Source organism: Peromyscus maniculatus, chromosome 5, assembly GCF_049852395.1.
Source record: "Peromyscus maniculatus bairdii isolate BWxNUB_F1_BW_parent chromosome 5, HU_Pman_BW_mat_3.1, whole genome shotgun sequence".
NCBI classification, from domain to species: domain Eukaryota; kingdom Metazoa; phylum Chordata; class Mammalia; order Rodentia; family Cricetidae; genus Peromyscus; species Peromyscus maniculatus.
In genome coordinates this window covers 22839566-22865167 of record NC_134856.1, presented here as the reverse complement: position 1 = coordinate 22865167, position 25602 = coordinate 22839566, and the positions used below count along the sequence as shown (strand labels likewise).

At 42.1% G+C, this 25602-nt stretch overlaps 1 protein-coding gene across 1 annotated transcript; it reads left to right on the top strand.

Annotated features, from left to right (window-relative positions):
• Positions 1–20269: 20269 nt before the first annotated feature.
• On the top strand, positions 20270–21243 carry LOC102915035 (olfactory receptor 10K2-like). The gene has a single exon (XM_006997579.4). It carries the CDS (start codon positions 20270–20272, stop codon positions 21212–21214), a length of 945 nt encoding a protein of 314 aa, XP_006997641.1. The 3' UTR covers positions 21215–21243.
• The last annotated feature ends 4359 nt before the right edge of the window (positions 21244–25602 follow it).

The window sequence follows — 25602 nt, the reverse complement described above, 5'->3', positions numbered from 1 at the left end:
TAATAAGATAAAACAAAAACTATCATATAGAAGTTGGACAAGACAAACTAACAGAAAAATAAAAGAGCCCCAAGAGCAAGCACAAGAATCAAAGACCAACTGGTTCACATATTCAGGAGTCCCATAAAAGCACTGAACTGAAGCCACAGTATATACACAGGGACCTGATACAACCCGTGTAGGCCCTGTGCATGCTACTTCTGTCTCTCTGAGTTCAAATGAGCTTTGCTCAGTTGTCTTAGAGGTCCTTGTTCTCCTGGTGTCCTCTCTGTTTCCCCCCCTTTCTGCCTTCTCTTCCTTCTGGATCCCTGAGCTCGAGGGGATGGAAACATCTTGTTTAGAGCCATGTGTCCTAAATATCTCTCTCCTCTCTCTCTCTCTCTCTCTCTCTCTCTCTCTCTCTCTCTCTCTCTCTCTCACACACACACACACACACACACACACACACACACACACACACACAGCATTATGACTGGCTGTGGGTCTCTGTATTTGTTCCCATCTGCTACAGGAGGAAGCTTCTCTGATGATGGCCAAATAAGGCACTCATCTATGAATGTAGTAGAATGTCATTAGGAGTCATTTTATTGTCCCTTTCCACTGCACTAGGCTTCCATACCACCGCCGCTCCAATGCCCTTCACTTTCATCTGTCTCTCCCCTCATTCCTCTGTGGTCCCACCTGATCCTCCCATTCTCAGGATGCCCACCCTGGCTCCATTCCATCCATAAAATTCTATTATACTTCCCCCTCCCAAGGAGATCCATGTGCCCCACCCCCGAAGTCCCTTCCTCTGTGTCTAACCTCTCTGAGTCTGTGGGTTGTAGCTTTGTTGTCATTTATTTAATGGCTAATATCCAGATGTCTTCTTAGTCAATGATCTATTGTTGTGAAGAGACACCATGACCACAGAAACTCTTACAAATGAAAGCATTTAATTGGGGCTGGCTTACAGTTTCAGAGGTTTAGTTCATTACCATTATGGTGGGAAGCATGGTGCACGCAGGCAGGCATGGTGCTGGAGAAGGAACTGAGAGTCCTACATCTTGATGCACAGGCAGCAGGAAGAGAGAGCCACTGGGCCTGGCTTGAGCCTTTAAAACCACAAAGCCCACCCCAATGAATGACACTTCCTCCAACAAGGCCACACCTACTCCAGCAAGGTCACACTACCTAATCCCTGACAAGTAGCACCACTCCCTAATGACCATGGATTCAATTCTGTGGGCCTATGGGGGCCAATCTTATACAAACCATCACACCAGATATGAGCAAATACATTCTATATTTATCTGGGTCAGGGTTATCAAACTCAGGATGATTTTTTTCTAGTTCCATCCATTTGCCTGTAAATTTCATGATGTCATTTTTTAAACAGCTGAGTAATATTGCATTGTGTAAATGTACCACATTGTCTTTATCCATTCTTCTGTCAAGGGACACCTAGGTTGTTCCCAATTTCTAGCTATTATGAACAGAGCAGCAATGAACATGGTTGAGCAAGTGTCCTTGTGGTAAGATGGAGAGTCCTTTGGGTATATGCCCAAGAGTGGTATAACTGGATCTTAAGGTAGATCGATTCCTCTCTTTCTGAGGAACTGCTATGCTGATTTCCATAGTGGCTGTTACAAGTTTACACTCCCATCATGTGTGGATTGCTCCACATTGACAGAATGAGGTATCACTCATATTTTTTATCTAAGACATTTTGACAGATGTAAGATGGAATCTCAAAGTAGTCTCAATTTGGATTTCTCAGCCATTTGAGTTCTCTCTGTTGAGAATTCTCTATTTCGATCTGTTTTAATTGGATTATTTGAGGTTTTTGTTTGTTTGTTTGTTGTTGCTGTTGTTTTGGGTTTTGGTTTGTTTTGGTTTTTCGGTTTTTGAGACAGAGTTTCTCTGTGTAACAGTCCTGGCTGTCCTGAAACTTGCTCTGTAGACCAGGCTGGCCTTGAACTCACAGAGATCTGCCTGCCTCTACCTCCAGAGTGCTTGTATTAAAGGCTGTGGCACCACTACCTGACTATTTAGGTTTTTTTTAATATTGAGTTTCTTGAGTTGTTTATGTATTTTGAATATTAGTCCTTTATCAAGTGTAGAGTTCATAAAAATCTTTACCCATTCTGTAGCCTGCTGCTTTGTCCAAATGATGGTGTTCTCTGCCATGCAGAAGCTTTTCAGTTTCATGTGGTTCCATTCATTAATTGTTCATCTTAGTGCCTGGGCTATTGGTGTTCTGTTCAAAAAGTTGTCTCCTGTACCAATGAGTTAAAGGCTATTTTCTACTTCCTCTTCTATCAGGTCGAGTGTGTCTGGTTATATGTTGAGGTCTTTGATCCATTTGAAGTTGACTTTTATGTAGGGTGATAATTACGGATCTATTTGCATTCTTCTACAGGCAGACTTCCAGTTAGACCAGCACCATTTGTTGAGAGGCTTTCTTTTTTTTTCATTGTATAATTTTGGTTTCTTTATCATAAATCAGGTGTCCATAGATGTGTAGTAATTCTATGTCTATGTCTTCAGTTTGATTCCATTGATCAGCATGTCTGTTTTTATGCCAGTACCATGTCGCTTTTTATTACTATAGTTTTGTAGTACAACTTGAGATCAGGAATGGTGAGACCGCCTGCAGTTCTTTTATTGTTCTGGATTGTTTTAGCTATCCTGTTTTTTTGTGTGTGTTTCCATCTGAAGATGAGAATTCTCCTTTCAAGATATGTGAAGAATTATGAAATTTTGATGGGGATTGCATTGAATCTGTAGGTTGCTTTTGGTAAGATGGCCATTTTTACTATATGAATCCTGCTGATCCAGGACCATGGGAGATCTATCTTCTAATATCTTCTTCTATTTCTTTCTTCAAAGACTTGAAGTTTTAATCATACAAGTTTCTCACTTGCTTTGTTAGAGTCAACCAATATATTTTATATTATTTATGTTGTTGATTTCCTGCTTTAATCTGTGATGGTCCTGATGGGATGCAGGAAGTTTTTTTAAATTTTCTTGTATCTATTGAGACTCGCTTTGTGTCTGAGTATGTGGTCAATTTTGGAAAAAGTTTCGTGAAGTACAGAGAAGATTTTATATTCTTTTGTGTTTGGGTGAAATATTCTGTAGAGATGTTAGGTACATTTGGTTTATAATGTTGTTAGCTCTAGCATATCTCTGCTTAGGTTTTGTCTGGATAACTACCCTATTGGTGAGATTAGGGTACTAAAGTCTCCCACTATCAATGCGTGAGGATCAATATATGATTTAGCTGTAATGGTGTTTCTTTCACACACATGAGTGAAAGGTTTCTGTACCCTGATATTGTCTCTTCGCCCACACAGTAAGCCAAATCAAGCTGAATTAAAAATAAAAGACCAGGTTTATTGGGCAAAACATTCCTGGGTGACCTTTCTGGACCCCAGAGATGAGATAGGGAGACCCTGTTCCAGCCCGACATCACTGCATACTCCACCCACAGCCTCTCAGACCTGAGTCATTCTTCTCTCTCCCTCTTTGACCCTCTTAGGTCCAGGTCTTTCATTAACTGTCTCTAGAAAACCCCCAAATTACCGTGGCCTCCAGCCCTGCCCTAAACCCTGCAACCCTCCTTCCTGCCCCTTCCTCCTCTGGTACATCCTCTCATTGCTGCCCAGAAGCTATGGAGGCCTTACGCTCACCCCAGCCTGGTCTCCTAGTCCAAGCCCTCACAAGCCCCCAACTTACCCTCTTCGTTGACAGAAGTTCTCTTATAGACAGACCAGGAAACCACCAGGTGGTGTTTGCAGTGATCACTTCCACTAAAACAGTTGAAGCGACCCGCCTGCCAATGGGGACCTCTTCACAAAAGGCTGAATTAATCACCTTGACTAAAGCGCTCCAAATAGCTAAGAGTCAATGAGCTAACATCTATACTGACTCTAAATATTCCTTTTTAGTAGCCCATACCCATTCTGTCCTTTGGAAAGAAAGGGGCTTCCTCACTACCAAGGGCACATCCATAGTTAACGGGTCCCTTATAGGCATGCTCTTGGAGGCTCTCCAGCTCTCTGCAGAAGTATCTATAGTCCACTGTCACAGACATAAGTCTTTCAAGGACCCAGTGGCCTTAGGCAATGCCAGGGCTGACTCAGTAGCCCGGGGATTGGCCTCCAGCGCCTCTAGATCAACAGAACACATTTTGTTTTTGACACCCTCCTATCAGCCCTGTTATCAACCAGAGGAGAGGGACAAACTCCTGAAAAAGGGGGCCACACAGACAAAGGATGGATGGTTTTACTGAAACAAACACCTCATCCGCCCTCAGGACCAGGCACTGTCCATCATTTCAGACATCCTCCAGACCTTGCACACAGACCCCAAAGCCTTCCCCCTGCAGCTGCTGCTGCTAATGGGTTTGGGAGATGACCACATAAATGTGTTTCTGACTAACTTTTAAATGCTTCAGTTTATCTGTTCCTTATCTGTTCAGTTTGTCTTGATTTAAATAAAAAATGATCACGTGGTCAGGTGCCATCTTAAATAAGGTCAAAACAGACAGGTCATATGACCTTCCCACCAACTTTACTAAGGTAGCAAAAAGTCACTTCCTGTCCATGACTCAAGCATGGGTGGGCTCCCAGCGGCAGTGCTCAGACTATCTGTATGGGGGAGGTCAGGAAATCCCCTCATGCCACGAATTGTTTTACTGGGCCGAGCAAAGTCCTCCGGTATCGGCCTGGCCCTGGCATTCCCCAGCGGCCGCTCTCAGGCTCAGGTGGGCAGGGCCGGGAGACCTATCCTTCCCACATGCTGTCAATATAGCCAACTTGCCATCTCATTTTTAAAAAAATTAAATCAGGCCTTACTTTTCTTAAAGTTACTAGGTCTCTTGACATGGATTAATGATTTAAATGCTTCTGACTGCTTTCCCTTTCTATGATATTGTTATATTAAAATTTTAAATTTCAGATTTCAATATTAATAAATTCTGATACTGTTTGGGTCACAAATTCATATAAACTTCACAGGATCAAAAGAAATCATTGGATCCATTTCACAGAGGTCAAATGAGCTCCAGATAAATGAGTTTTCCTCACCTGTCTATTCCTAAGGATGATATTTCTCTCCTTCCTGGTCTCCCTTTTCCAAGTACTAAGACCATGGGCCAAAAGGCTCCAAATAAATTCATAAATTTAACTCTTTGTCTATATTCTATATCTGTTTCAGTGGGCTTCCATTTGGCTGACTGATACATCCAGGCATAAGCTACTGACTTCAACCTGTGACACATGGACTTGCTGAAGGCTGATGTGAACCAGTTCAGCCAAACATAATTTTTTCCTGTCTCAACAGCTAGGTCAGATGACTATATGCTTCTGATAAATACGCCGTTGCCTGGATTCCCTCCTTACCTTTGACTAGCCAGAGTCCTGAACATCTGTGTCCCATTTCAGCTTGAAGCAGTTATGGAGGAGAATGCATCGTCCTGTGTTCCCTGTTCCCAGGACAGGCTAGAGAACTAAGTTAAAGGTTGGAACCCCCGGCATAGGGAACCGAATTGCTATGTAATATCCTTTGATAAACCAGGAAACTGGACTCAATATTGCAATAAGGTAAGACACTCGACCATCTTTATGCAGAACCAGGGAGGTGTTATATGACCTTAAGAAATAATTACTTCTATATAAATCATTCAGGATTATAAACTGGCTGTAGCCAAAGAACAAAACTACAGCTAACAGACCTTAAAAAGGTAACAGAGCCAGATATTATCACTGCCCGCAGCTTTAAAAATGTCTCTCCTTACTCAAGGTCTATCCAGGCTTAAGAATGTAAGCCTCCCTGTCCTTGCTAACTTCATCAAGCTGTAACTAACTGGGAAACCTGTATATTCAGATTTAATTTATACATCTCACAGATTTTGTTCTCCCAGTCCTCAAACACCTTTAGAGATCTGAGAATATGGCATTTAATATAAAAGCTTTTGATGATAGAAAGACATGTCAGCTCCTGGCAGCATCCTGTATCTTCTCCAAGAAGATATATAGCCACAACAGAAATTCCACCTGGAAGCTTATGGCAAGGCTGGGCATGCAGCAAAAAGCTGAGATCCTGTCCAGACTGTGAATAAGAATAACAATAGATATCGATTGTCGCCTCTACCAAGACAAACTTCTACTTCACAGAAAACATCTGTCAGATCTTCTGGGCCTATCAGCTGAACAAGTACTGCCTTTGGGGCTTCTTCCCCCAACAACTATGGAGAGACTTGGGATTGCTGCCTAGGTAGCTGGAAAGCTGTCTCACTTCTTCTAAAATTTATCCAAATTTATCCTTCTCAGATCTCATGATATTCGATGACTAGGGTATCAGTTTAACAGCCCCAATCCCAAGACTACAAGCACCTTGATAGCTCATCAATAAGTTTTCTGTTAAAAAATACAGATAGGAGCCAGGCGGCGGCGGCACACACCTTTAATCCCAGCACTCGGGAGGCAGAGGCAGGCGGATCTCTGTGAGTTCGAGGCCAGCCTGGGCTACCAAGTGAGTCCCAGGAAAGGCGCAAAGCTACACAGAGAAACCCTGTCTCGAAAAAAAAAAAATACAGACAGGTATTATGCCTCATTCACAAACTTCATGGTATAAGATAGACTGGCTTCAGATATAACTCCAGAGGTTCAAAGTTTTAATACTGAGAAATGCAATTTTGATAAACTGATAGAGTACTGACTACAAAGAAATCTTAAGAGTCCTTAAATTTCTATGGATTTTTAACCCTTTGGCTATGATATAAATCTATTCTAGCTGTCTTACAGATACCTTCAGGCTCCTGGAGAAAGTTCTGCTCCTGCATCAAGAATCTGGTCTGATGAAAACTAACCATCTCCAGAGCCCATTCTGACCCCACCCATTTTTCAAGCATATTTTGCAGATTCATCTTCCCGCCTGACCTCCAGAGAAACAGCAGACGCCATGGCTTCTGTACTCCTGATTTGGTGTGCCATTCCCCCAAGCTCCTGGAGCATCACTGCTGCAACCTGCCTTCTCAGCTCCCTCAAGGAACAGACGCCTGAGATCTCCAACTCCCAGCTTCCCCCTCCCCACTCTGCCCCTTGTCAGCAGGAAGCAGCCTCGAGGACTCAGCACCCTGTTCCCCCACTTGCTATCCATAACTCAACTTTTTATAACAATCAAAATGGAGTATTCTGATCTGTCCCTTGGAAACCCACCCCTTGGAGACCCGCCTAGTGTCCTGACATAAATTCCCCTTTAAAAAAGAGAGCTGCCCCTCCCCCTCTCCATTTTCATTTGACCCCTCTCCTCCTCCCCCCCCCTCTCTCTCTCTCTTCCTGCCTCCCTCTTTCCCTATCTTTCTCTTTATCTCTCTGTTATAATAAACTTATCTCCATGTGGATGCAGTGCCTGGGGTATGGGTGACTGTCTGTTCACACACTGCCACCTGCTGCTGCATCTGCCCACCATGTTTCCCGGTATGAGTGGGATATGCTGGCCCAGCCGCCAGGGTCCCCCACACACAATATCAGAACAATAGTAGGAAGCTGGGATGAGTTGGGGGAAGGAAGGTTTGGGAAGATCTTTTCGATCTTTTGGAGATGTGGTCAAATTGGAAAGGGAGACCACAGCAGGTGTTCTGATACAGAGCTGGGGATGAGGCTGGGGGATTGGATTTCAGGGGCAGAAGGGGAAGCATGGATCTGCCTTCAGCCTATTTGTTGTCCTGGCAGGAGCGGCCCTTGGGTTATCGGGGTGCCTGCTGGGGTTGGGGTCTAGGACAAAGCAATGAATTAGGGGAGGGTGGTTAGAAGGGGAAGATCTGTGGGATCCACAGGAGATGGGGGGCAGGGAAGGCTGCCACGTGTGCTCTGCTGCAGATCAGGGGATAAGATGGGGAACTGGATCTGGGGAAACAGAGGGAGAAGAGAAGATCTGTAGTCATCCTGCCTGCTTTAAATTAAAAAAAAAAAAAAAACATTTTATCGTCATCGCTGCTTTGTTAATTAGCATGTTATGTCAAGCTTAAGTTCGGAGATGCTACTGGAACCAAAACCACTGGATTATTTGTTTTTTGTTTGTTTGTTTGTTTGTTTGTTGTTTGTTGCTGTTGTTGTTTTGTCTGAAACAGGGTTTCTCTGTGTAGCTTTGGAGCCTGTCCTGGAACTCGCTTTGTAGACCACGCTGGTCTCGAACTCACAGAGATCCGCTTGTTTCTGCCTCCCGAGTGCTGGGATTAAAGGTGTGAGCCGCCGCCGCCGCCAGGCTAGACCACTTGTCTTAAAGCTATAAGTATGTTAGTACATTATGGACTAAAAAGAACTGTGGCTGGCTTAACAGTTTTAATTTATGTGAGTACTCATCCATCTTATAAGAAAATTTGGCATTGTGTAAATGATATACCAATGACTTGAACAATGAAAGCTTTAAGCCATTGAAAAAAAAGTTGAAGAATGTAATAGAAGACAGAAAGACCTCCCATTTTCATTGATTTTGTAAGATTAATATTGTGAAAATGTTCATCCTACCAAAAGTAATCTGCAGATTCAACATAATCTTTAAAATTCCAATCAACTCCTCAGAGAAATTGAAAAACAATCTATTTTCTTTAATAATTATCATCTTATTAGTATATGTTTAGTTTTTCCTTTATAATTATAAAGTTTACAAGAAAAAAACATAAAATAATGTTGTTGACATTAGAAAAGTTACAACACGCCAGGTGGAGTGGCACATGCTTTTAATCCCAGCACTTGGGAGGCAGAGGCAGGTGGATCTCTGTGAGTTCAAGGCCAGCCTGGTCTACAGAGTGAGTTCCAGGACTGCTAGGGCTACACAGAGAAACCCTGTCTTGAAAAAAGGAGAAGGAGAAAGAAAAGGAGGACAACAACAACAAGGAGAAGAAGGAGGAAGAGGAGGAGGAGGAGAAGGAGAAGAAGAAGAAGAAGAAGAAGAAGAAGAAGAAGAAGAAGAAGAAGAAGAAGAAGAAGAAGAAGAAGAAGAAGAAGAAGAAGAAGGAGTCACAGTATAAGTCAATCCCATTCCTTTCTGAGTCTTTTATGGGTTGCACAGGGTGATCCATAGAAACTAATGACTGTTTTCTCATCAGAGAAAAAAAAACTTTAACATATTAACAAATGCAAGCAAAATATGGTGCATGTCTTTCAAATGTATTTTACCTCAAAGTTAGAAAATTATTTTAGTATGAAGATTTATTTCTCATACTGGAATAAACTCAGCTTTATTGTCTAGTAAATCTGCTCCTGGTTTATCCTGGCATTTGCCTGGAAAGTCCAGCGTCCCAGTCCTCTGCCTCCCATCTTCATTTCATTTACTCACTTTAACTTCCCAGTTATGTTGTGTTTGTTCAAAACTAGTCTATTTTTGTAGACCAAACAAAATTTATGTGCATGTATTCTAAATGTGCATAAGTGTGTACATGATATCCTGAAAAAATTAATTATTTTTATTATGTTTATTTGCGAAAGTGGTTGTTTTACTCAAATTCAAAGTATAAACCCTTTTCTTTTAACACTTAAATAACATCACTTTTAAGTCACCCACTCCAAAACAAAATTCAATATGTCAAATCTTTTGTCTCAGTTCATGGTTTGACAATAATTTCAAGCTCTATTTTGATGATCGGTTTCAACAGGAAAACAATCTTAATTTCACATGAAACACAAAAGATCTAGGATAGACAAAACAATTCTGCTGTTGCTGTTGTTATCTTTATTGTTGTTGTTGTTGTTTTGAGACAGGGTTTCTGTGTAGCCCTGGCTGTAGACCAGGCTGGCCTTGAACCCAGAGATCTACCTGCTGTGGGATGTTCTGTATGGCAAACGTGCTGCTCTGATTGGTCAATAAATAAAACACTGATTGGCCAGTGGCCAGGCAGGAAGTATAGGCAGGACTAGCAAAGAGGAGAAAAGAAAGAACAGGAAGGCAGAAGGAGACACTGCCAGCCGCCACCAGGACAAGCAGCATGTGAAGATGCTGGTAAGCCTCGAGCCACATGGCAAGGTATAGATTTATAGAAATGGATTAATTTAAACTATAAGAACAGTTAGCAAGAAGCCTGCCATGGCCATACAGTTTGTAAGCAATATAAGTCTCTGTGTTTACTTGGTTGGGTCTGAGTGGCTGTGGGACTGGCGGGTGACAGAGATTTGTCCTGACTGTGGTCCAGGAAGGAAAACCCTAGCTACAAATGGCGCCCAATGGGTTGGCAAGAGTTTCCACCTAAAACCTGAGAAAAAATATTCTAAAACGGAACTGAAAACAGTTCCTAGTTGTCTTTCTCAAGTTAGCGGCAGCCTAAGTGTTTGAGCTACTATGGCAGGTTCCTGGCGTGTGCGCTCGACCTGCAGTATGGAGGGAATGAGGCCTCTGCAAGTGGCACATTAAGCTGCGTGGTGGATTTAGCCTTTGCTAGTACAAAACAAAAAAAGAGGTTTCTGGGTTACACGCTGCTTGGATAAAAGCATAAACCCACGATAGCTCCCAGAGCTGGCGGTAAACGTACCACCGCCATGTTGGGAAGCTGAGGTGGGCAGAGCCAGCAGCCATAGCGCCTTTTCAGTCTTACAAATGCTGCAGTTTAAAGCAATTGATTCACAAAAGACAGATTCAGATGTAATAGTTACAATATATGTAAAATATACATAGGCTTGAAAGAAACAAAAAAGGTGATATATACAGTTATATAAACAAATACATAGTTTTAAAAAATAAAGTCTCTAAAGAGATAGTAAAATTAATATAAAAAATAAGCCACGTAAAGATGAATATTACACAGAGAATCTGGATTGTGTTGTCTTTGGGATTTTTAACTGCAGAAAAACATTTGATTGTAAAAGATGTTGAGTTAAACCAATATGTATATTTTAAAGGTACCTTGACTTCAAAATTTGGATATAAGGTTATGTTGCTTTGGAAAGGAGGCTCTGCTTTTGTTTCCATAGAAAGCAAGACGCTATGGATTTGTTCCAGATTAAGATACATCAGGTTTGGCCAGCCAAGACCCCCTAAAATGTCTCCGATGACACCATGGCCCAGATGATTCAACATCCAGAATGGTTTGAAGGCAACTGGCTCAGACAATACAACCTCATGGACTATTCCATAATCCTAAAATTTTCTTTGTGTCCCCATAAGATACAGTGCCCCCCTCCAGCAGGAAGTAGTAAGAGAAGCTACGCCCAAATTCTCAAATTATATGTAATTTTACTATGTTAAGGTTAAAACCTTCCTTTTTGAAAAAAAAGAAAAGAAAAGAAAAGGGGAAGCGCTGTGAGATGTTCTGTATGGCAAACGTGCTGCTCTTATTAGTCAATAAATAAAACACTGACTGTCCAGTGGCCAGGCAGGAAGTATAGGCAGGACTAACAGAGAGGAGAATTGAGAGAAGAGGAAGGCGGAGGGAGACACTGCCAGCTGCCACCATGACAAGCAGCATGTGAAGATGCTGGTAAGCCTCGAGCCACATGGCAAGGTATAGATTTATAGAAATGGATTAATTTAAACTATAAGAACAGTTAGCAAGAAGCCTGCCATGGCCATACAGTTTGTAAGCAATATAAGTCTCTGTGTTTACTTGGTTGGGTCTGAGTGGCTGCGGGACTGACAGGTGACAGAGATTTGTCCTGACTGTGGGCCAGGCAGGAAAACTCTAGCTACATCTACCTGTCTCTGCCTCCTGAGAGCTGGGATTAAAGGTGTGCAGCACCACTGCCCAGCTACAAAACAGTTCTGGAAAATCACAGTACTGATGGCGTACATATCCCAGATTCCAAGCTATATTGCAGAACTATATAAATGAAAAGCCCATGGTACCAACAGAATATGACTGAAGGACCACATATAAACCCAGACTCCTATAGCTGCTTTTTTTTTTCACAAGAAGCTAATAACTCACATTGGAGAAAAGACAGCATCTTCAAAAAAGGGTGCTTGTCAAACTGAATGGCCACATGAAGAAGAATAAAACTTAATCCTCATCTCTCATCCAGCACAAAAGTCAACTCCAAACAAATCAAGGATCCACACAAGACTGATACCCTAGATGTGACAGACTGGAAAGCATGGAATATGCTCATTCACATTCATTGTTGCTCTGTTTGCAACAGCTAGATTTCCATTAACTAATGAATCGATAATGAAAATGTCCTTTATACAGTTACTCAGTTATTAAGAAAAATGAAAGTGTGAAATTCATAGGAAAATGGATGGCACTAGAAACATTCAGTCTGAGTGAGGTAGCCAAGACCCAGAAAGACAGAAATTCCATGCCTTTTCTCATTTGTGAATGTTAGCTCTGACTCTTTAGATATGTGGTATTGGAGTTGGAACATCCACAGAGGTCAGGAATTCATTCAGGGGCTTTTGAGGAGGAGAATGCACTGGTGTAAAGGGCTGTGAAGGAATTGTGGAACAGGAAGGGATACGCTGGTGCGTGGGAGGAGAGGGCGGGGTGGAAGAGGGAAACTGAAAGGGTTAAGTAACACTGAAGACGCCAAAAAATTCCCATGGAAACTACTACACAAGTACCTTAAATAGCTCTATCCATGAACATAAAAAGATAAAGTTCAGTTATCCAATAACATGACTACAGTGTGTTCACTAAGCAACAGAGGCTAACAAATAAAAATCCCAGTCCTGGGAACGAGATGGTTCTTTTGTATTCTCAATACAATTCAATGAATTCTCAAAGACCCCCCAGACATTACAGATTATTACCAATGTTCTTGGTTACTGTCCAGAACTTTATAGTTAAGACCATATTGCTGAAGGTACAGCATACTGAGTCAGAGATGTGAAAAAATCAGATCAGAACTGTAATGGAAGCTTCCTCTCACTGGGTAGCTTTCACTGTGCTGGAATGTGGTATGCATGCTGCCAGAGGAGAAACATAATCACCAGTCACACCCAGATGTGAGTCTTATGAGCTATAGGACTGGCCTGGCAAGACTTGTTCACTAGTACAATAGTGGCGTAGACATTGTGGAAGGAACTAACCCCATTTTGGTCATATTCAAGGTCCGCTACACAAGATGAAACCCAGGCCTGGCACCATTATTGGGCCAAGAAACTATGCCTAGACAGATAACAGACTCTAGAAGATAATATACTACTATTACTCTGCTAAATGGACATAAATATTAAACCAACTCCTCACGACTTATCATTTCATCTGTAGATTAAAGCACATCTCTATGCTCATCATAGGAACTTTTGTTTGCAGGTGATGATAATTGACACAGAGACCCATAGCTGGCCAGGAACAGGAGACTACAGAATGTTCAACCCTGAATGGAACAGACATACTGTACTCCTACTCTAAAGGTCCAGGGATTATTGTAGAAGAGGAGGCAGAAAGGCTATAAGATCCAAAGGTGGTAGATGACTACAAGGAAAACTTGGAGGGCAGCAGAAGTCCAAGACCCTGGTCAGACTCAGCCAAAGAGCACACAGATCTGACTCCAGGCTGGGCCTGGGGCAAGAGAGCTCACACATGTGATTCCTATCTGGGCTTGGAGGAAAGACATGGCTGGATGACAGCGTGAAGATCCTAAGCTAGAATCCTAACTGGGACTAAACGTGTGGCTGGGCTACGGGGAAAGACAGAACTGAGTCAGACTCCTGGCGAGAGCTTGCAATGTGACTCCACCTGAGTCTGGGCCTGGAGGCTTGGAGTGAACAAGAGTGGCATGGAGTTAGAGTCCTGGAACAGACACAGCAAGACAGTGCGTAGATGATTGAACTAGGGAGGTTTGTGTCATTGAGAAGATTATATCACCACCTGTAACCACCTATTTTCCCAGCACTCAGCACACATTTAGTGTTTCCTGTATACAAGGATACATAATTAGTTTTTGTCTGATGGAGCAGAGTAATAATATTAACTTGGAGGTCCGAATGGTGCATTACAGGCATAGATACTCTCTTCTGTGGCTTTACAAACACAGCAAATCAAACTGATCAAATTTTCTAACACTGTTGCATCTGGCAGTGGCTCAGAGGACTCTATGCCCTGAGCCCTATTGCCTGGGCCCAATTTTGAGTAACTTAGTGTTTGGTGACTTGTATCTATTTTCTACAATCAACCAAGCTGTTAATTAAACCCAGTGCAGCATCTCCATGGCAATGACTTTGGCATCAGGAGACCCATTGAAGACCTTGTACTACCAAAAATGAAGTAACTACTTTATGGTCACTATTAGCTGTGACTGTGATAGTTAGTTAATTAATATAAAAGGGCATGAGAAGGTTGATTACATTTGGTTTTGGTCTGGGTCACAGACTCTACACTAAAATTACATATCTGAGTATATACCAGACTTTAACTCATTTCAGTACTTCTAGCAGTTTAATGTGACTCCCATCCTTGCCCCTGTGTCTCCAGCCTTTCTTGAGAACAGAAAGAAGAAAAAAGGAGCTTGCCCATGGAGAGCAGACATCTACCTTCAACTGACACTGTTAACACTGGGGAACAAGAGTAAACATCTACCTCCAACAGCACATAGGTTTTCATATCTCAGGTAAGAAACAGGGAAGGCTGATGGGTCCATCCTACAGCAGTGCCAATAACAAAAAGGAAAGCCCCACTTAAGGACGCAGGTTCCAAGCACCATTAGGCAGGGATAGCTAACATTAGAGTGAATTTCTACAAAGCTATACATGTAAATTTCATACCTGTTCTAAATTAACTTAATTGTTGCTCTGCCCAAATGTACATAGATCTCTTCATTCAATTCTGATTAAATTTAGCAAGTCATTCAACAGCATTCTAACTGTAGAAGTTAGATAATGGACTTTCTGCAAAACTAAGAGCTACTAGGTAAGATTTAGAAAAACAATTACATTACTTAACAGAGTTGATAATACAGTAAATGTACAAATAATTGTAGCTGAAGGGCGTAAGGGAACCCTGCATCCTGGGAACACAAAACTACAGACAAGAACATGAGCAGAAACACACAGAGAACAGGGAGATAAATTATAGAGCACAAGAGAAACTGTTACGTAAAAAGAGCTGTCTGCAAGAGCCCGCACCATGCTGAGCAGCAAGCACAGAGCAGCCTGTGCTGTTGTGAATGTGGCCACTTCTGCTTCCTGCCTTGCTCTCTTCCATCCCCCATCTATCAGCAGAGTCTACTAGGCAAGACCCTGAAGATCATTCAAGGATGTAACACTTACAGCTCTGAGTTCCTAGAGACCCTCTGGAGAAGTGATGAGGATTAGCCAGTGGTGTGAAGAATGGTCACCAAGCTTATCCTAACAGTTTTATTTCTTACACCAATAGAAATGCAAAAAGCAATGTGCAAGTCACTCTCAAAGTCATCAGCTAGCCTCCCGCCACCCTTTCTCACCTTTTATCAGTTCTTTGAGAATTTCATACAAAGTATATTGATTTATTCAACTCTTTATCCCACTTCCCCCAAATCTATCTCCTCTTCCCAATACCTACTCAACTATGCCTTTTTTAAAAAAAAAAAAAAAAAAAAAAAAAAAAAAACCATCAAGTTCAATTTGTGCTGCCCAAACACTCTTGGATGTGTTACTGTCTCTGGAGGGTAGTCAACCCACCATGGGCCACACTCTTAAAGAAAATTGACCCTTCCTTTCCCAGAAAGTATTAATTGCCCATACCTCCTTGGCTAGGGGTGGGACTTCATGCCCACCTCACCTCTCCATACTGAAATTTTGTCTGGATGAGAAGTCAGAATCCTTTCACTATCCTTCTGGATGGAGGTATTTATAGAAAAAGACATTTGCTAAAAGTTGTTTGGACCCTAGCCCCAGCCAGCTCCAGCATGCATTAACTTTCAAAGTAGAATGGATGAGATGATGTCTCAACAGATTGCACAGGTACTCTTTTCTCTGAATATAATCAAAGAGAGTAGAGGGCTATGCTGCCCTCTCATCCTTGTCCCCTCCCCCACAGAGCCACTCACAAAATACAAGGAGGTCTGACCCTGTTCTGCTAGCTTTGGGAGTGAACCTGAATGGAGTCCCCAGCACCTAGGATTCTCAAAGTTCTCATCTATACAGTGGCAATATCGAAAGCACATGGCTATTGTGAGGACCAAATCATAAACACTAATTCTGCTACATGGCTACAAGATAGATCCAAATATTGGTTAGAAAAATGATTCTGGGAGGTGGTGGCACACACCTTTAATCCCAGTACTCATGAGGCAGAGGGAGGTGGATCTCTGTGAGTTCGAGGCCAGCCTGCTCCATAGAGCAAGTTCCAGGTCAGCCTGGGCTACACAGAAAAACCTTGTCTCAAAAACAGAGAGAGAGAGAGAGAGAGAGAGAGAGAGAGAGAGAGAGAGAGAGAGAGAGAGAGAGAGAAAGAAAGAAAGAAAGAAAGAAAGAAAGAAAGAAAGAAAGAAAGAAAGAAAGAAAGGAAAGAGAACATGATAATGAAATTGAGTCCTATAATTTTTCTTTCTAGAAACATCACAAAGAATATTGATCAATTGATAGCCTTGGGTGATGTTTGCCAGAGATGGGATTGAACTCATATTTTGAATATTTTGAGGTTTTGTTGTTGTTATTTACTTGCTGGCTAGTGTGTCTTTCTTTTTCTTTCTCTGTTAATACCTGGTCTCACTACATAGCTCTGGGTGGTTTTGAACTTGAAGTAGCCATTCTGTCTGTCTCCCTGGTGTTGAGATCATAGGAGTGTGCCACATCGTCTACCTTTATTTATTTTGTGAGCTGAAAGCTAAAATTGTATTTATTATGTACAACAATGATAGCCTGAAGTATACACACATTGTGGAGTACCTAATTCAGATAATTACACCCACCACTTCACATAGCTTCATTTTTATGATGGAAAAAATACTGTTAGCATTTCTCAAAATACAGTATGGATGCTTGCTGGGACTTTAGGACCTCAACGTGAAGTTTACTGAAAGGAAGTAGAAAAAAAAAATGGAGAGAAAATTGTTTCTCGTCTCACAGGCCTGTATCAATCTATTTCTCTTATGTTTATGATCTATAAAAAAGGATTGTCACGAATGGTGAGAGCACTTGCCTTTTCACAGTGCAGAGCAGGACTACCTGGGAGGCAAATTTACCTTCAGCTAGTGTGAGCCTTATGGGAGCCATGGTCTCACTATGGTGCTCCTGTGCTGGCCTCCTATAGTGCTCACTATGGCTATGAACTGGCAGTGATCCTCCTGCCTCTGCCTCCCCACTGCACTGTGTGCTTGGATGATAGATGTGTGCCACAAAACTCACAATGCTTATTTACTTTATAGGTCCTTCTTTAAAATTCTCTGTTTATAGAACTATCTTCGTGTGTGTGTGTGTGTGTGTGTGTGTGTGTGTGTGTGTGTGTGTGTGTGTTCGATCCCATGAGTTTGAGAAGCAGGAATTGCTCACTTCACCAGAACAGTAAAAAAAAATTAGAGTTATAGAATTTGCATCCAACAAGCCAGAATCAAAAATAAAGCCGACATCTGCCTGAATCAAAGCATGTCTCATTCCTATATTATCTAACGTCACATGAGGGCATGCAGAAATTCACTAGCAAGCCAAGAATTTCTAAAATGGACTTAGCATTGAGAATGGATTTACCAAACTGTTAGTCAGTAAATGCCTTAGTTGAGGCTTTGGGCAAGTAACCAGAGAATAAGTTGGAGAAAGAAGAGGATGTCTGTCCCTTCCTAGGTCTGAAGAGAGCTAAGAACAATTATAAAAAAACAAAACACATCAGAGACAAGACAGTGCTCCTCTGGAAGCAAGGAGAAGCCACTGTGTTCACCAGAATTATTTGTCTGCTGGGATTAGAATTACAAATACTAAATAGTGTTCAGTTTCAGGAATGATGTGTCCAAAGTGTTTTAGTCATATAACAGATAAAAGAATCAAAGGTAAGTTGAAAACATTGCTTGCCAAGAATGTACACAGTGCTTCTCAACATGTATCTATGTTTCAGTCATCACAACTTTAACAATAATCTCTTCCACTGAATATGTCTTACCCTTTAACCCTGAGCAAATAGATGTCTTGCCTGGGACCTGTTTATGTATTTATTACTACTGTACATCTAGTACCTGAAAAATTATTATAATCACACAGCTTAGTATTTCCTGATACTATTTGATGGCTTCTGTTGAGATCTCTCCTAAGGTAGGCTACATTGCTAAACTTATTAGTATTAATATTAGTTAAAGTAATAATTATAATTGTTTTTAAATGTGATGCATACAATGATACATTTGTTATACCTTTCTCACCTCCTTGGATTCCTATGTTCTAGAAAGCAGCAAATGCACTCAAGCTTAGAATAAGTCTAGACAACACAACTCCAAATGCAGATTCTCTTCAGTTTTTTTCCTCATTTTTTAAAATGACTTATTTATTTTTATTTTATGAGAATTGGTGTTTTGCCTGCATTTATGTCTATATGAGGGTATCAAATCACTTTGAGCTGGATTGCAGACAGTTGTGATCTGCCATCTGAGTGCTGAGAATTGAACCTGAGTCCTCTGGAAGAGCAGCCAGTGCTCTTAACCACTGAGCCATCTCTCCAGCCCCTCCTTTTCCTAATGTTTACTGTTTTGGGGGTTTTTGTTTGGTTCATTTTTGGTTGTTGGTTGTTGGTTCATTTTTTGTTTGGGGGCTTTTTGGTGTTTGCTTGTTTGTTTGTTTGTGACAAGGTTTCTCTGTATAGCGCTGGCTGTCCTAGAACTTTCTCTGTACACTATGCTGGCCCATCTTCCCTAATTTTTAAACTAAGTTTATCTTTAAGGTTTACATGGGTGACATCTAGACTATGTGACTCAGAAATCCTTAAAAATGTAATGATAGTAAGCAATCCTCATGCCCAGGAAGAAATAGCCCTGAGGATGCCATGACTCTGGGTTCTCATAAAAGCCCATCCAGAACTGAGGCCAATGGCAACAGCCTAGCCTTGCAGAATAGTTAATAATGATTTATGAGAAGCTGGTGTTTTATGTGGTCCTAGATATGCAGGAAAATTGAGTTCAACGTTTGTCAAATTCACATCTTTCTCTCAAAGGTACAAATGTATTGAAGAAAGCTATGATAACAATGCAATACAGCATTTCAAAATTAAGGGAATGTCATATTAATTTTTTCATTCAACGTCTTACATGAGTTCTGAGAAAGAAACATTTCCTTTTATCAGAAATTGCCAAAAGTTTTTCCCAAATGTGTGATTTGAATAAAGCCTAGCTACAAAGCATCTAAAAATAAAAATATGAATAAGCCTACTTAAATAATAGAGGCAAGAAAGCACAGCTCTCCTCTTTCCTGTCCTCTGGGGTACATGTCTTCAGAACAGCGTGGCCAGCAGAGTTTTTACCTTCTCAGATGAAACACTTGGGAAATGTGTAACGAGTTGGAACTATGCAGTAACCATGAATAAAATTTTTGTGAGAGGAGTAATATAACATTTTATATTATATTTATATTATCTTATATACAAGAAGACTAGTCTGCCCTCAGAGGGACACTGTGGTGAAGACATACAGGAAAGACAGTCACAGAGTGGACTGGAGGGAGGTGGTGATGGCCAGAATCCTCTAGAAAGACTGTGGTTCTCTCTGAGGGAAAAAGGATTCAGACAAGTGCTGAAGTGTGCCTAGAATATTCTGTCTTGGAATGGATGAATAGAGAGAAGAGGAAAAAGACGTGCCAGAATTTGACTTTGGAGCAGAATAAAAATATGAAAGAAAGGATGACCAGATAAAAGTATGAGATGGAAGAATTTATGGCTCCTACTATAAAATAATAAGGCAAACACAATAGAGAATATGTAGGTACATGTTAGGGGAAAATTACAATCAGGAGTAGGAGTATAGATGTACAGAGAATGAAAAACCAGTGAGCATTACATGAACCATAGACAAGCACGGGGATTCCAGGAGCTCATTTTGTAGCTGTAAAGAGTTCCCAGAGAGTGTGTGGACACAAGTCAGCCAGATGGACGAGGGCTACCATGCCCAAGGATCCAAACACCGGCCTTATTAACGGAATGAAGACAGAAGCACAATTCAGTCATAAACTTAAGAACGCTGGGCTGTGTCACCAGAACTCCTGTGAAGACGATTCTGAGAGACAACAGCTTGATTGAGAGTTTTCCTTTTGTGGAACAGGAAGGCGAAGGAATGGCAGGTTAGAAGTAAAGCCTGGAGCACGTGCAGTGCCCCTGCCCGTCTCCCGTGCTTCTGCTAACGTGTAAGGATGCCTTTCCTCCCCACCCGGCCCGAGACTGCACTCTGATGACAGGTCCTCCATGGAGTGTGTAAACGAGACCGTGGTGAAGGAGTTTGTCTTCCTCGGCTTCTCGGCGCTGGCTGAGCTGCAGCTGCTGCTCTTCGTTATCTTCCTGCTCCTCTATTTGTTCACTCTGAGCACCAATGCCGTGATTCTCTCCACCATTGTGCTGGACAGAGCCCTCCACACCCCCATGTACTTCTTCCTTTCTGTCCTCTCCTGTTCAGAGACCTGCTACACCTTTGTGATCGTACCCAAGATGCTGGTTGACTTGCTGGCTCGGAAGAAGAGCATCTCGTTCCTCGGCTGTGCGGTCCAAATGTTCGCCTTCCTCTTCCTTGGCTGTTCCCACTCCTTCCTGCTGGCGGCCATGGGTTATGATCGCTACGTGGCCATTTGCCACCCTCTGCGCTACACGGTGCTCATGGGACACAGAGTGTGTGCAGGGCTAGTGGCTGCTGCCTGTGTCTGCGGCTTCACCGTGGCACAGATGATCACATCCTTGGTGTTTCACCTGCCCTTCCACTCTTCCAACCAGCTCCGTCACTTTTTCTGTGACATCTCCCCTGTCCTCAAGGCGGCTTGCCTCCATGCCCATTTCACTCAGATCGCCATCTTCCTGCTCTGTGCCTTGGTCCTGGTTATCCCTCTGTTGTTGATCCTCACGTCCTACATTCACATCATCTCTGCCATCCTCCAGTTCCCTTCCACGTTAGGCAGGTACAAAGCGTTTTCCACCTGTGCGTCTCACCTCGTTGTTGTCATAGTCCACTACGGATGTGCCTCCTTTATCTACCTCAGGCCCAAGTCCGGCTACTCCTCAAGCCAGGACGCTCTGATATCAGTATCCTACACTATCCTAACTCCATTGTTCAACCCAGTCATCTATAGCTTAAGAAACAAAGAGTTCAAGTCAGCTCTCCACAGAGTTATAGGAAGAGTAGTTACCCTAAGACAGTGCTAATTTGTATCCTGCCCTCTTTTTCAAATAACTAAGAGCAATGGACTCAGGGACATTCTCAAGATGGAAATAACTAAGCAATTGAGCACTGTGCTCAGAAATAGAGAATGTTTTTCCCTCACTTCCAATACAGAATTCAGAACCACATATTCTTGCCTTGGTGACATGAATTATTGTCCACTAAAGAATACTACATGGAGGAGTTGGGGATTTAGCTCAGTGGTAGAGCGCTTGCCTAGCAAGTGCAAGGCCCTGGGTTCGGTCCTCAGCTCTAGAAAAAAAAAAATTACTACATGGGCCTATTTCTGTTCTAGGGAGTCAGTGTTGCGGCTAGTCTCAACTGTCAATTCAAATAGGATCTAGAATCAGCTAAGACACATACTTCTGGGCAGGTGTGTGAAAGCATTTCCAGAAGGGATTAGCTAAGGGGAGAGCCTCCTTCAGAGTGAACAGAACCTTTCAACATGTAGCCCAGATGTAAAAAGGCCTGAGGAAAAGGGTGTTGTTTGCCTGCCTACTTTCCCATATTGCATCTGTGTCTGTTATTTTTGTTGTTGCTGTGGCTGCTTTAGAATCCCACACAGAGGACACAGATGGAAGACAAGGACAGAGGACACAGACAGAGGACAAGTGGATTTCCAGAGACCTTCCAGTCCTTTAGTGCAAACTTTTTGGCTGCTGAGAAATCAGCTTCATGGAATGAGCATCTGTAAATGTCCTCAGCCTCTCAGCCACATGCACATAGCCATTGGACTACACAGTCAGTCCCCACTGTGCAGAGCACTCTAGCTGCTCTGTCCCCCAGGGAACCTTCTCTGATGCACCTGGGAAGTGGGTTTTTTTTTTCCTAGGTTGTGTCCTTTCTGAATAATTTCTGAATTGTGTTATTTCGATACAATTAAGTTACAACTTTAATGAGATAATTGGACAACTACCAGTTAAAGTTTGGTGCATATGATATAGGCAATTGATGCTCTCATGAGAAAGTCACGAAACAACTATTTTGGGGTTTCTTTAAGTTTTTGTTCAGAATCACTCCATGCTGATGATATCAGGGTATCTAATGAATAAGGCTACCTTTTCTAATTTTTACCCACTGGGAAAAGTCAAAGTTTAAAACATATTTTACTCAACATTCACCAAGTGAAAAACCCTGTGTAGGGTCACCAGTGTCTGCTCTTCGTGTGACTCGGGGCCCACTTGTGTTGGGGACCAGAACTAGAGAAGGAGGTTTTGCTTATCTCTCTATGAAGCCCTGGGAAACAAGTGGAACACAGCAGTATAGATGTCTGTCCATGTCCCTTTCCAGAGTCTGCTTGTGAAGGAAGGTTTCTGAATTCATTTTTTCTTCCTCTTTTCCTTTTCTTCCACAAATGAGTTCTTCAGTGATGAATATTAGTGGTGTACACCTTCCAGGTAGTGAAAGAAGAAGAAGAAAAGGACTCTCACATCAGAAGCCTGCTCATTTTACAGCATTCTGTTAGGGTGTTAGTCAAGTTCATTTCTTCCGTATCTTTAAAGCTTGAGACATTGTAAGGATAGAGCTTGAAGAAAATGAATATTGAAGCAAACTTAACTTATGTAGCCATTAAATTACTTTTTTTCTTTTGCATGATAATTACCTCAGTCTTCTGGCCTATCAAGTTGGCTTATGCAAAGGAATTGGACTTATAACCCCTACTATGAATCCCTTTAATATGTCAATCGTTTGTGCTTGTATTGTATGAAATTTCTATAAAATGTTGCTTCATTTGTACCTTAAAGCAGCCTTGAGAAGCATGCATTATGGTCCAATCTTGTAGGTAATAAACTGATACTAAGAGAACTAAAAAGATTTCCCTACTGATGAGTAGAAGAACTTGTGTTGAGTGTACATTTAATGCTAAAATTCTGCCCTCAAGCCGGGCGGTGGTGGCGCACGCCTTTAATGCCAGCACTCGGGAGGCAGAGCCAGGCGGATCTCTGTGAGTTCGAGGCCAGCCTGGGCTACCAAGTGAGTTCCAGGAAAAGGCGCAAAGCTACACAGAGAAAGCCTGTCTCGAAAAACAAAAAAAAAAAAAAAAACAAAATTCTGCCCTCATGACCGTTTGTAATACTGATTGCTTTCATCAGGAGAGAATAGAACACATACATATGCAACCTTAACTCTAGAAGATTAAGTTCCCTGACATCTATAGAAAGCACCTCAGCCTTAGGTAAATAACCTTCAGGTCTTGTTCTTTTTCAAGAATAGTGTGCTCTACTTACTTGGAGTCAGATTATAGACGACTAACAAACAGAAAGGTCATTGTGTATCAAAAAGTCATGAATGTAAGGGTCAGCAAGATAGCTTGGGGGTAAAGGTATGAGCTGTCAAGCTTGGACACCTGACTTTGGTCCCTAGAACAAGCATGGTGGAAGGAGAAAATTAACTCTTGCAAGTTATCATTTGACCTCCATATTCATGCATTGCATGCATTGGCCCTGTGCACACCAACAGGAATACACACACACACACACACACACACACACACACACACACACACACACCTGATAAATAATGTAAAATCCTTAAATAGAAACAAACATCACCCTTCACTCTCAAGGAACAAATGGGCCACGGATGTTAGATTGCATTTTCTGACATTTAATTCTTCCTCTTATTTTTCCATAGGACTAAAGAGTTAAATCCACCTTGGGCCCATGATCTCTTAAGTTTAAATTGAACTTCTTGGTCATTCCAGTCATGTACACACACACACACACACACACACACACACACACACACACACACACACCTTGATAACTTTATCTCTAAATTCTAGATATCACTTGAAGGAAAGTGGTACCATTCTGAGATTTGCAGTTTTCTTTTAAAGAGACCAAAATTCTGTAGGCCATCTACCTAGGTCACAAGTTCCAGCTGAGATTACTAACACCTCAAGCCCTTGAGCATCAGGCATAAGCTCAACCAATAGTGATAACATGGGATTATGGTGATGTGAGGAGAAAGAGCTAGAAAGGGAGGAAACCCTGCCACCAAGAGCTGATAAGCTTTCACTGCTGAAGAAGTCAAGACAAGAGACTCCATGGAAGACGGCCTAAGGGTCCACCAACACAGTACCTGTTTCCTAAAAGATGTTCTATGAAAGGCAACAAGTATACTGATGTCACATGATAGTGCATCCCCACAGATACCTCCACCAAGGATATCAAGGACAATAATTAGGCTGGACTTACTTAAGGCAAAGATGATACATGAGCTTATATATGAACTACTTTGATTTTAACCTTGTTACAATTATGTCCCTTGGGCAGTCTTTGAGAGGGAGTATGCAGCTTTCTTAGAAACCTTTAAGGATTTAACTTGAAAGCCACAAAGATCTCACACATACCAATTGTAAAAAAAATATCTAGGGTGGTGGTAGCCCATTCAAGCTCTTAGGAGGCAGGAGCCTTGGAATCTCTGTGAGTTCAAGGCCAGTCTGGTCTACAGAGCAACTTCCAGAACAGTCAGGGCTACACAGAGAAACCCTGTCTTTAAAAAAAATGTATTCTATCCTACCCTACCCTACCCTACCCTACCCTACCCTACCCTACCCTACTCTATCTTATTCTATTCTATATTTTTCAGGTGGACTGGGGATGGGTGGAGATGGAAACAGGAGGGATCAGGTAGGGGAGGGAGGGACAGAGGAAGAGAATATGGGGAGAGACGAGTGGAATTAGGGAGAATGGGGGGGGCTATCACAGTGGAAACTCCCTCCAACCTATGAGGGTGAACCTAGTGAGGACTCCTAGTAATGGAGGGTTTAGAGTCTGAACTGGCCATCTTCTGTAACCAGGCAAGGCTTCCAGTGGTAGGACTGGAACACCAACCTAACCACAAAACCTTCAGTCTACCATTTGTCCTGCCTGCAAGATGTGCTGGGGAAATGATGGCTCAGAGCTTATGGGAGTGGCCAACCAATGAATGGTCTAACTTGAGGCTCATGCTACCTACCAAATGAAGCCCATGCCTGACATTGCCTGGATAGCCAGGAACCAGAAGTTGGATGGCCCAGAGACCTAGGATAGAACCAAACACAACTAACCAAAACAATGTAAGTTTTATATGTGTGTATATGTATGTATGTGTGTGTGTGTGTGTGTGTGTGTGTGTGTGTGTGTATATATATATATATATATACATATATATATATATATATCAATTAAATGATTTCTAATGGAACTCTGCTACACTCATAGATCAGTGCCTAGCCCAATCACCATCAGAGAGGCTTCCTCCAGCAACTGATGAGAGCAGATGCAGACAGCTACAGTCAAACCTCAGACAGAGCCCAGGGAACCCCATGGAAGAGGGAGAAAAAAGATTGTAGGAGCAGAGGGGTCAAGTGCACCAGGAGAAAATG

What these genes read in the sequence shown, in the direction of transcription:
- LOC102915035 (XM_006997579.4), top strand. Translation starts at nt 20,270, where the DNA reads ATGGAGTGTGTAAACGAGACCGTGGTGAAGGAGTTTGTCTTCCTCGGC.